This window comes from Nicotiana sylvestris, chromosome 6, assembly GCF_000393655.2.
Source record: "Nicotiana sylvestris chromosome 6, ASM39365v2, whole genome shotgun sequence".
NCBI classification, from domain to species: Eukaryota; Viridiplantae; Streptophyta; class Magnoliopsida; order Solanales; family Solanaceae; genus Nicotiana; species Nicotiana sylvestris.
This window is the reverse complement of record NC_091062.1, coordinates 187599595-187612182: the sequence shown is the minus strand read 5'-3', so window position 1 is coordinate 187612182 and position 12588 is coordinate 187599595. Positions and strand designations below refer to the sequence as shown.

Sequence of the window (12588 nt, the reverse complement as noted above, 5' to 3'; positions counted from 1 at the left end):
TGTTATTTTCGTAATTCAGCAGATGTTATTTAGATTCATATCTTAGACGCATGCTTAGGGGTGGTTGACAGGTAGTACTCAGGCACCCGTCGCGGCTCATCGGTTTAGGTCGTGACATTTTTATACATGAGTTTTAACAAAAAATAAGTCGGAATACCTCGATTTAAAGTTTTTGGAAAGTTGAAGATTTGGTGATTTGGAGCCGAAACAAACAACCCACTACGAGATAACGCCTTAGATATGATGTAGGACCGAGAATTTATACTTTTTGTGGGACCGGTGGGCTCCACTCGGGCTTTTTTTGGTTAAAAATGGTGGAGGGGACCGTTGTTTCTCATTTTTTAATTGGGGGGCGGGGGGAAGGGGGGAGAGTGTTCTCTTTTGGTGGGGAAGGAGATGTCCTGTTTATTTATGTAGGTATAACGACTTTATTTACTGGAGAAGGTATAGCGCAATAAATAAAGACGCTATACCTTCTCGCCCATTTAAGTTCAAATATAGCGCAGTAGTTCACCGCGCTATATATATTATGGTGCCCAATTTTTTTCCACACATTTTGATTCTTTGAGTCCAAATCAACCACATTTTGGTTCCGGGCTCCTATTTGAAGAGTTCAACTTTTACCATGTATTGTCCCTAAAAAACGGGATTGGTAACTTTGAAAATAAGTAGGCAAATTTTACAACTTAAAATACATTGATAGTATAAAATTCTAATCATCAACGGATGTGGTGCAACGGATGTGGTGCAATGGATGTGGCTGCTCTTCCCTTAACAAAAGGTCTCGGGTTCGAGCCTATTTTAATTTTTCAATTCAAATTGTCGGGGACAAAAAATGTCTTAAATTGTCTCGAAGTTAAGATTTTTAGTTTAAAATTTCAAGGCAAAATAAGTAATAGTTAATCTCTAAATAGCATCCCTGAGAAATGACTACTTGTGCACTTGCCCCCAAATTCTTCATAGTTGAATGTTTATTAGGACTTAGGAACAAAAAAAAGGAAACCTAATAGATGAGAACATGAATTCGCAATATGGCGAATTCAAGATTTGAAGTTTAAGAGTTGACTATATCAGCAATTCAACTTTATGACCCAATTTCATTTTATCCTCAATACTTTCTTCTTCATTCTTCTTAGTCATGCATATTGCGTCCTAACATTGCAAACCTGCTTTTCTTATATGACAACGAGTGCAGATTAGAGGCTGATAAGCTTTGCACATTCAATTTTTAAGATTTTTAGCATTAATCTTATTGTATTTTTAAAATTATATATATGTTCAGACCTACTATTTATTGTAATTGTAGTGCATTTGACACATTAATTTATGCTCCGAACGCATAAAAAGTACCGGATTCGAATGAATCCGGTATAAAGCAGAAGGCCTGTGTCTTGACATGTCGCCACAAAACTTCATCAACCAACAGAATTAAATGTGAATAGAATGTGTATACTCATGTCTGACTTGGAACTATATTATACGTACGCTGTTCTAACTAATTTAAAGTACTAAAATGTTGTAGAAACTTCTTGCTCTAAGTGCTGAAGTGAGGAACTTTTCTTTGAACTTCTGTTAGGGTAACAATCATATATGGACCACTGAGTCTGAGAAACTTCTATTGATAAATGATAACAACGTTTCTGGTGTTATTGACATTCTTACATATTGTAGCATAGCTCGTTATTCGTCTGTGGATGAAAAACATTTTCAAAGGACCATTCCAGAGAAGCTTTTTATCCTGTTATATTCATATCAATTTTCAGAAAGACAAACTTCAATCCTAAATGTATACTATGTGGTTTTATACAAATGTCGTCATAGCCCAAAGATCATCTCTAGCTAACTTCAGCTAGAACAAACTCTGAATCTTACCTCGAAATAACATGATTTGATATCAGCAGACCTATGCTTGGAGAAAACCGCACCCAGTTTACTTTGCAAAAATTCTGAATATATAAGTGTATATATGTTGAAAATGGTTATATATTTTATTTGGAACCCTTAAGATTAAAGTCCGATGGGGGTACTAGTTGAGCAGTTTGTTCATGTGCACTGCCACCTTTAAATCCTAGGTCCGCCTCTGAATAGAGATGGAAAATATTTACCCCCGCCCGATAATTTCATCAGACCAATAAATCTAAAGAATTACAAGTTAAAATAAAAATACATATCACTTGAAGGTAAACTAATAAAATAAATTCAAAAAACACAACCGTAATTTTTTTTAGTTTACGGATTTATAAAATAGGGTGCCAGGATCTAACATCCTGGTTTCGTGGTGTAGTTGGTTATCACGTCAGTCTAACACACTGAAGGTCTCCGGTTCGAGTTCGGGCGAAGCCATTTGACATTGTTCTGTTTTACTTCGACTATTCTGACCCTTAGATTTATTAGAAGTTTAGAACAATATTTTGTGACCAAATTTAGTTTCAAGACAACTTATGCCAATACTATACCGAGATATTATTCTGATTTGGTTTGTTAGTAATACTATATTTTGTCACAAAAATAATTTAGTAGACAGCTTAATTATGGAAATACTATACTGATAAAACGTTTTATTACTTTAACTTTTCCTAGTTTCTTTATAGATGTGGCGAGACCTCATTTGTTTGCATTTAATGGAGGTCTGAATCTTAATTATTCAGATCTCAGACATTAAGTGCATTTGTTTTTAAAATCTGAATCTTAATTATTAAGTATTTTTTTTACTTCACAATCACTTAATGAGTCTGAATAGGTCTGTATGATTAAGATCTATAACAGAGACTTAATTTCATTAAGATGCTATCACATATTCATTATTAACTGTCGCCACCGCCTACCATTATCAACTACCACCACCACCCTACTCAACCACCCCCACCACCCTACTCAACCACCACCACCACCACCATCTCCACCACCAGCACGACACCATAATCCTCGATCATAGCCGTCAGCATTATCGACCATCACCACCCACTATCCCCACCACTCCGACCACCATATAACATTCTCACCCATAATCAACACTCATCCACCTCAACTACCACAACAAACCACTCCATCACCATCAACAACCACAGCCGGGATTGTCCATCATTATAACCTACCATCACCCGCTCACCACCTTCCTCAGTCATAACTACCACCACCACCCGTCATTATTAACTATCACCACCCACCACCACCATCATCGATCATAATTGCCATCACTATCAATCACTACTAGCTACTAGCACGAACAACCATCATCAACCAAAACTACCACAAACCACCGCCTCTAGTCGGCATTCACCCGCTAGCTATCACCACCACCAACTATCATATTTTAAAAAACTATATATTTTATTGATAAAATATTGGATTAGTCAGTATTTCATTTGAATTTTATGTTTATTAATTTTCAAATAAAGATAAATTTTATACATTCAGATATTAAAAATCAAAAAGTCTTAATTATTTCTATTCAAATCTTAATACACATCTTTATATATTCAAATTCAAATTCAAATATCTTAATCTTAATATATATCTTGATATTCAGATGCGTATTCAGATTCAGACGTCTTAATCTTAATAAAAACAAATGAGGCCTAATGTGCTTTACAGAGAAGATTTAACAGTAAAAAATTTATTAAAAGCATGAGTCTGTCCATGTGCTAGACAACAGAGAGTTGATACCTTTTTACTATGATTAGAGCTGTGTCAAACTCTAATAAAAATCTAATCATCATCACAAAGAAAGCAATGATTATCTCTCTATTTCAGAATCGAATGTAAAGGAATAGCAATAATGATAATGAGTGAGATATTATGAAAGAATAAGGGCGGATTTAGCCCTAAATAAAGGTGCCCGTTAATTCATGTTCTCATCATCAAAATAAGTATTTTATGTACATATTTTCTAAAATTGATCTAATATTTTCTACTGGCACTTATGTTTCAAAAAAATTGAATTGGACACTTGGTTTAAGGTTAAGTTTATCCAAAGGAATATGGATCAATTTTCACTTAGTACTTTTTTTTTCCTTTTCTTAGTGATAAAATCATGTTTTAGAAATTCTAGATCTGCCTTGGTGAAAGATCTCAAAGTTTTGGCTCCATATACTCGGAGTCAAATAATATAAAGTTAGTGCGTTCACAATGAATATGATGGTAAGGACCCGTCTACATTATTCTTTAGAATTGAGCTCAATACTTTTTTATTTTTTATTTCTATTTTTATTTTTGGGGGACTTATTTAATGTACCTAAACCAATAATGTACACGCTAAGGGTGTTGAAATGATGACTGGTTGCTATCAGAACCCCAAAACTGTATTGAATATGACTTTAAAAGAACTTGAGAAATACTAGCACATTCGTTCTCCAGTACTACGTATTCTGTCAGTTCCTTTTTTAAGTATGCACAAAATGTGATTTTGAAGTCATTTTCTCACTAAAAAATTCATTTTCATTTAACAATGAGCCCACAATTCTCTCATATAAGAGTTTATTTTAGTTCTATTTTAGAGACGAACTCTGAATTTAGATTCAGTGGGTTCAAAATAAGTATGATCATATCGTACATGTACACATATATATATTTTTTGGTATATATATATGTGCACGCGCACACACATTAGTACTCAATTTGTCATGAAAGCTAAGCAAAAAACTTAAAACAATTTTATGAAGAGTACAGATACAATAAAGGTATAAAATACTCTTGGATATGGAAACTCCCTATACAACCCAAAATCAAAGGCTTTATTTGGCTTCTATATCATAAAGGACTCCCTACTAAAGATTACCTTAAAAATATTAATCTAATTCAAGATGCGACTTGCCAACATTGTCATCAAGAAAATGAAACAGTAAAACGTTTGTTTCTGGACTGCAACAGTGCTAGAGCATACTGGCAAGAAATGGGCATCAGCCAGTATATTGATCGAATTATTAATACCACACATCCAAATAACTGGTTGCATGAACTAATTAATTGTCAGGGCATTAAGTTTCCTTATCACATTACTTTGTGCTCATTTGTACCACTAAGCCTATGGAACATATGGTTAGCACGTAATAAAAACATTTACAATCATAGTACTGAGAGACTTCCATTGGCCATACAACTCAGCAGGCTGTTGAGTTCACTTATTTAACAGCTAAAGGTCATAAATGTCTTAGAACACGACAGCCTAATCTTAAGTGGATTCCTCCAAAAGATAAGTTTTATAAACTTAATACAGATAGGTCTTGCTCGGATACGAATGCGGGTATCGGTGGACTTATTAGAAATTCAAAAGCAGAATGGGTGCTGGGATTTGCTGCTTCAATCCCAAAAAATACAGCCATGTCAGCGGAATTACATGCGCTGCTACTTGGTCTTACACTTGCGCATGAACATAATTTGAACCCACTGGAGGTGGAAGTGGATGCGAAAGAGATTGTTAGAATGATTCAATCTAATAATATGTTGTTTGATAATATATTAATTGACTGCCGGTACCTCCTGGACAAGTTAGATAAACCAGTAGTGCAACATGCGTACAGAGAACAAAATAGGTTGGCAGATCTACTAGCTAAGGAAGCAAGCACCTTTGGAAATAACTATGTTCGGTGTATTTTTGATACAATCCCAGGTTTTGTAAGACAAGTTTTTGAAAAAGACAAGTATATAATGTTACTAACAACTACGGCGCCAGAACATGTTTTGTCTAATCCCAACATTGCTCCAACAAAGACTAACGCTTCAGCCAAATGATGCAAGTTAGTTGTAGATGATAATAGTAATACTAGGGGTTTGTGTAATGATATATTATCTAGCAGTTGTGTATTATCTAATAGTGTGTGTTCTAGTAGGATGCAGTCTATGCATCACTTCTCTGTACGTTTAACTTAATTGCAATATATGCTTATTTTTGAACCAAAAAAAAAACAATAAAGGACTATCTTTGTCATTTTATTAAATAAACAATAATAATTGTACAAATTTGTATGGGAAGTCAATACAAACAAAACCAATGTTTTAAAAAAAATCTTGGAAAAAAAAAAAGAATAGAGAAATGCCTCTTCATCCTCAAGGTAAAACGCCCAAACTGTTAGCAAAAACTTGAGCTAATTTTTGGAGAGGGCTTATCTCTGTATATAGCTATCTTCTGCTGTTTTCCTTTTGTATATTCTCTATATATATTTTTTACACATTTATTTTATACATGACCCCTGTTAAAAAAAAGAAGAAGAATGGAATTTCTGAACTTGTATATGCTCTGGAGATGAATTAAAAAGTTGAGATGCATCTTCTATGTGTAGAAACTTTTTGCTTCTTTTGTTTAAGGTCATCTTTGTAAACTTTGGCAATATCTTGTGCTATTTTTGTAGCATCAGCAGAAGCACCAGCTAGCCCTTTCCTTGTAAATCCAACTGCATATAGCCCAGATTTTCCTTTCCAGTTATTTTGTGCCTTTGGGAATCCATTCTTGGAAAAAAATTCACTTTCCTGTATAAAATAACAAAAATAACATTAGGCCACTGTTCAAGAACCTTCTATAACCACCACTTTCTTTTGGCTATTTTTGCAAAAAGTGTTTATTCTTGCACTAACAGTGTAAAAATTCTTTATCTTGTCTGTATATGTAACTTAAACTTACTGTAGTCATTAGGACACTGTTCAAGAACCTTCTATAACCACCTCTTTCTTTTGGCTATTTTTGCAAAAGTGTTTATTCTTGCACCGACAGCGTAATTTTTTTTTTTTTTATCTTGTCTGTATATGTACCTTAAAAATCATTATAAGAAACTTCCAAAACTGTCCACATTATTAAAAAAAGATTCCAGAAGGATTAGGACATTTTCTCACCTGTAGCCAAAAAGGGACATTGCTGCAATAACCAGTAGCCAAAACAACAGAATCAACTTCTAATTTTTCACCATTGACAAGTTCAATAGTGCCACATGAAAACCTCTTGATTCCTGGGATAACCTTAATTTTTCCAGATCTAATTTTTTCCAAGGCACCAATGTCCAAAACAGGTGTTTTTCCTTGTGTGTTCTTGAGTGTAAGTGGACCAATTGATGGCCTTTTTAGTCCATAATTCTCAATATTTCCCAATATAAACCATGCAATAATAAGTAGAATTTTATCAACTAGCCAAAGTGGCAACCAACTCATCATAAACATAGCCAACTCAAATGTTGATTTCCCAAAGATTTCTCTTGGCAAAACATGAACCTGAACAAGAAAAAACAGAGCAAAATAACATTAGAAAAATAGCCAAAAATTTAAAAAGATATTAAATTCTAAACTCGTAATTTTAGAAGTCTAACGGTTCAGTAGTAAAAACCTAAAGGTTTGCTACTCAAAATAAAGTGAAGAATTGTCATTGGCAGACTCAAAATTTAGAGTCAATGGATTCTGCTCTTTAAATATGTGCCAATTTCAAAAAATATAACTATGAAAATCTTTAAAATCTCAAAAAACATAAAATTTCGGAACTGTTATTTCAAAAGAGTAACAGGTTCAGTCGTAAGAACTTAAAGATTTTAAGCCATGAAATTTAAATTTTGGATTCATCTCTGTGTGCTGCTTACCGAGCTACGGCACACCATAGATGGTTGAGCATTATGATTAGAAAGATCAAGAGAAACTTCCATGCCAGAATTGCCACATCCAATAACAACAACTTTTTTCCCTTGATATTTCTCTCCTGATTTATAATCACAAGCATGAATTACTTCACCTCCAAAATGTTTCAATCCTTCAATATCAGGCACTACTCTTTCAGCATTTTCACCGGTAGCCACAACAAGCCACTGACAAATATACTCAACTTCACAGCCAATAGGAGAAACAGTCTTAATCCTCCAAACTTTACAAGCTTCATCATATTTAGCTGATTCAACTGCTTCATTAAACTGTGGTTTAATGTCAAAATGGTTGGCATAAGATTCAAGATAATCAATGAATTGTCTCTTTGTTGGGTACTCAGGATAGTGATTTGGAAATGGAAATTTGGGAAGTTGACAGAATTTTTTTGGAAGGTGAAGTTTTAAACGATCATAAGTTCTTTTTTGCCATAAAGATGCAATACAATCAGCTCTTTCAAGAATTACAAAAGGAACACCTTGTTCTCTTAAACAAGCGCCTACAGCTAATCCCGATGGACCTGCACCTACAATAACAGGTCCATTTACCCAAACACATCTTCGCGAAAAGAAATTTCGTTCTGAGATGGTAAACATTTTTGCTTTCTTGTGAAAAATGGTGTTTTTTCCAAAACGAATCAGAGCGACAAATGACTGTGCAAGTGGTGTTTTTTTCCAAACGAATCGGAGCGACAAATGGATGAAATGAAATAGAGATGTTTTGCTTTCTTGTGAAAAGGGTGTTGGAGTTTTGGTTTTTTAAGTGTAAAATTTGAACTTTTGTATGTGAGTATAGAGAATTTTGTGAAGAGAGAATTGAATTTGTTTGAAGAGAGGGGTGTAGAAGTGGGCTTATATAGAAGGTTATATTTTGTCCTGTGGCATAGGAAAGGGGCATGTGACAGAAGATGGGAAATTAATGCATTTGACGGGTCATTCTCAAATCATAAGCTATCATATGCTTACTTGTTAGTATATTATTTCATACTTAATTAATGCTATTAAAATATTATACTCTGATTTTATATTGGATTGAGTGGGTTTAGCTCCTGGTTTTTATTCCTTTTGTTTTTGACTTCTTTTTTTCGGTTGTATAGTTTGAGAATTATTATGGTTTTATGGGGTGAGACGTTTAAAATTGAGTACAGACAAACTTTTTTATAACAGTCTCGTTTGTTCCGATAATTTTGATGTTTATGCATATGTAAAGTTTCTGGTTGGCTAAACTTTTCATTGTTCAATGCAAGGCAGATCGAACAAACAATTTTTCCTTCCCGAATATGATACTATTAAAGAGTCGTCCTCCTTTTAAAGACTCGATTCTCAAAAGAAAAATATCATCAATATGAAGGATATCGAAAAAGCTTTTTTTCCTTCTATGTGCAACGAAAGACCAGGAATGGGTTCAATATTTTTTCGTTTAGATAGATACTATAAGACCTTCGTCCTAAATTCCATTACCGCCACCGTCTAATTAAATCCTCTTATAGATATAACAATTAGTCCTCCATCTTAGATTCCATTACCGTCACCATATCTTTTAAATAGAATAGAATGGATACATAAGATCATACAGGTGAACCCATTTCTTCCACATTGTTTTTAATTATAAGTTATAGTACAATTTTCCATATGATGGTAATTAGGTGACACAAACTTAATGATAGTAATTAGATGAATTCAAATATAATGATGGTTAGAATAGTAAGCAGCTCCCTTGTTTCCTATCAAGGGGAAATGCATTTTGTTGTACTGAAAATAACTAAACATGCTCCTTCAATTTGAACTATAAATAATTAAGAGATCAATAATTCAAACTGATTCTAATGGTCCTACTGTGAAGCTAAGCCCCACTGAAGATCACAGAAAAATCTTCATAAGGTATGAAGCTTACTGGCTTATCGGACTATTTCTTGATTTGTGCGTGTTATTTTTGTGCAAAAAACCGTGTTAATCTTCTTTGTATCATTTCAATTTTATCGAATGTCCTGTACGAACCCGGAATATAAAAAGCTGACTAGGATAAACCATTAGGATGCCCACGTGGATAGGGTGTTGAAGGGTTGATTTAACTTCACCCAATCCCTATCTCTAATGGACCCTTTGGTCCCAAATGTCCCCACATAAGGATATAGCTACAACGAGGGAAGAGTTAGTAAATGTAACGACCCGACCGGTCACTTTGAGCTTTTACACTTTGATCGCTAGTTTTCGGGCATGACTTGCCCCGTGTTATGTATTATGACTGATGTAGATCGTTGGTTTTGGTTTTCAGGAAAAATCGGAATGAATTTGAAAGAACAGTCTCAGTTGAAAGCTTTGAATTTGAAAGGCTTGACCAAGAGTTGACTTATGTATAAATGATCCCGGATCGGAATTTTTATGATTTGTCTAGCTCCATTATGTGATTTATGACTTAGGAGCGCGATCAGAATTGGTTTTGGAGGTCCGGTGTGGAATTAGGCTTGAATTGGCGAAAGTAGTATTTTAGCGATTTCCGGTTGATAGGTGAGATTTTGATCCAAGGGTCGGAATGGAATTCCGAAAGTTTTTGTAGCTTCATTATGTGATTTGGGATGTGTGTGCAAAATTTCATGTCATTCGGAGGTGATTTGGTCGTGTTTTTGATCAAATGCGTGTTTCGGAAGTTTTTGGAAAACTTAGGCTTGAATTCGATGTGAATTGATGGTTTTGATGTTGTTTGAGGTGTTATGTTGATTGTAAAAAGTTTGAATGATGTTATGGAGTGTGTTGGCATGTTTGGTCGGGGTCACATGAGGCTCGGATAAGTTTTGGAAGAGTTTTTGGAAGATTTTTGTTGTTTTGAGCATAAACACGTAATGATCCAAAGGTCCATTTTAGTTCTAGAGATTAAAATTTGATTTCGAGACTTCCGTAATTTTGATAATGAATTATAGGACTGATCTGGAAAGTTTGGTCTAATTTCATTAAGTCGCGATTGGGTTTTTGACGCGAAACATCTGTTAATTGTTTAACGAGCGAAATGGATATCGCACTGAGCAAACGAGCTCCGAATTGAGTTTCGATTGAAGGACTATGTTCGTATTATTATTTGTGACTCATAGAAATAAGAATCATCGAATTCAGAGTTCGTATGGTGGAGTTAGAGCCTTTTTAGTGAAAATAAATATTGCTGATGCAGAAGGTTCTGGTGTGCACCTTTAGCGATCAGATTTGACACCTTTAGCGACCGGAAAGGTCTTTTAGCGACCAGAATGGGTTTTATTAGTGCTGTTCTATTTTTTTAGCTCATTTTCACGTTTTTCTTGTGAAAGAACACGGCTTGGGGCAATGTTTGAGCAAGAAATCATTGGAAATCTTGAGGTAAGTCACTTGTGATCATTTCTACTCCATAATATTGAATTATCATCGAATAATCCGACTAGATTACATGTTTTTGAGGAGTAAATTGGGATTTAGGCCTAGGGATTTGAAAATAAGATCTGAAGATTTGAGGGTCGAGTTGATGTCCGATTTTGGTAAATTTTATATGTATAGACTCGTGGCGAGATAAGAAATCCGTTGATGTTAATTTTTCTGAATTTCGAGAAGTGGGCCCGGGGCTCGGGTTTTGCCAAATTTCGGGATTTTTATGTTTTTCGGTTATTTTCGATTGGGTATTGTTCCTACAGCATAATGTGACATATTCGTTCTGATTTTGGATAGATTCGACGCATGAAGAGGCCAATTCGAGAGGCAAGCGCATATCGAGCTAGACTTTTGGCCGTCTTGAGGTGAGTAATTGATGTAAATGATGTTCTGAGGGTTTGAAACCCCAGAATTTCACATTGTAACGCTATATTAAGGTGACTTGCACGCCGGATAACGGGCATGGGGTAGAGCACCATTGGGGATTGTGACTTGGTCCGTCCCAAGAGATGTTTTTATCGTGTTTTCTATTTGAACTAAATTGAGAATCATCCTTACTTAGATTTGATTGTTACATTTGGGCTTCTTGCCAATTATTTGAATCATTCAGGGATTGATATCACTGTTTTCGCATATTTTGCATATCATTTGATCTCAGTCCAAGGTTTTAAATACTGTTTTGCAAACTCAGCCATCTTTCTAAGATTTGAAAACTTAAATAATATTTCTAAATGATATTTCGGGCTGAGAACTATTGTTTTACGAATGCCCAAGGGGCTTATGATGATTTCTGGACAGAGCATGGATCGGGCTGCGCGCCGCAACAGTGTTACATTGATATTGAGGTCGAGAGCCTGGTTGATTACATTGATATTGAGGCCGAGAGCCTGGTTGATTACATTGATATTGAGGCCGAGAGCCTGGGTGATTATATTGATATTGATATGAGATTGAGGGCCTAAATTTGATGCCACGAGATGGCTTGCTATTGCGCTTGGGCTGTAGGAGCCCTTCCAGAGTCTGTACACACCCCCAGTTAGCACCGTCGACGATAAATAAATATGAATGGCTCGGGCTGCACGTCGTAGTGGGTACCAGATGGTACCGTTATATGCATTACATTGCACTCATGCATTTATTCCTTATCTGCATTATCTGCCATAATAATTATGTACTCTTATTTCATTGACTGGTTGCTTCATACTATTCTGAGCCTGAGGGGCTTACACTGTTCTGAGATACTGAGCCCGAGTGGCAGATTTCTACTTATTATTTTGATACTGAGCCCGAGTGGCAGATTTCTTATTATTATTTTGATACTGAGCCCGAGGGGCAGATTTCTACTTGTTATTTTGATATTGAGCCTGAGGGGCAGATTTCTACTTGTTGTTTTGATATTGAGCCCGAGAGGCAGATTTCTACTTGTCATTTTACTGCCAAATTACATGATTTACTGGTTTAAAAGAAATTTCACATGATATTTCACTGAATTGTTATTTTAAATGATTTCACTACTTCTGTATAGAATGTTGTGTGTCTTAACGTGTTTTCTTACCTTCAGTCATTACTTATATTTATTACTCACTGG

The 12588-nt window shown here is 35.0% G+C and overlaps 1 protein-coding gene and 1 non-coding gene across 2 annotated transcripts; one reads left to right on the top strand and one right to left on the bottom strand.

Annotated features, from left to right (window-relative positions):
* Window positions 1–2269: 2269 nt before the first annotated feature.
* On the top strand, window positions 2270–2343 carry TRNAV-AAC (transfer RNA valine (anticodon AAC)). Its single transcript has one exon. It is a non-coding gene; the product is annotated as a tRNA-Val (tRNA).
* A 3702-nt stretch (window positions 2344–6045) lies between these two features.
* LOC104243296 (probable indole-3-pyruvate monooxygenase YUCCA9) lies at window positions 6046–8421 on the bottom strand. Its single transcript, XM_009798473.2, has 3 exons — window positions 7557–8421; window positions 6826–7197; window positions 6046–6465 (listed from the first exon to the last, which is right to left on the bottom strand). Exons 1-3 carry the CDS (start codon window positions 8205–8207, stop codon window positions 6247–6249), a joined length of 1242 nt encoding a protein of 413 aa, XP_009796775.1. The 5' UTR covers window positions 8208–8421; the 3' UTR covers window positions 6046–6246.
* Window positions 8422–12588: the final 4167 nt, after the last annotated feature.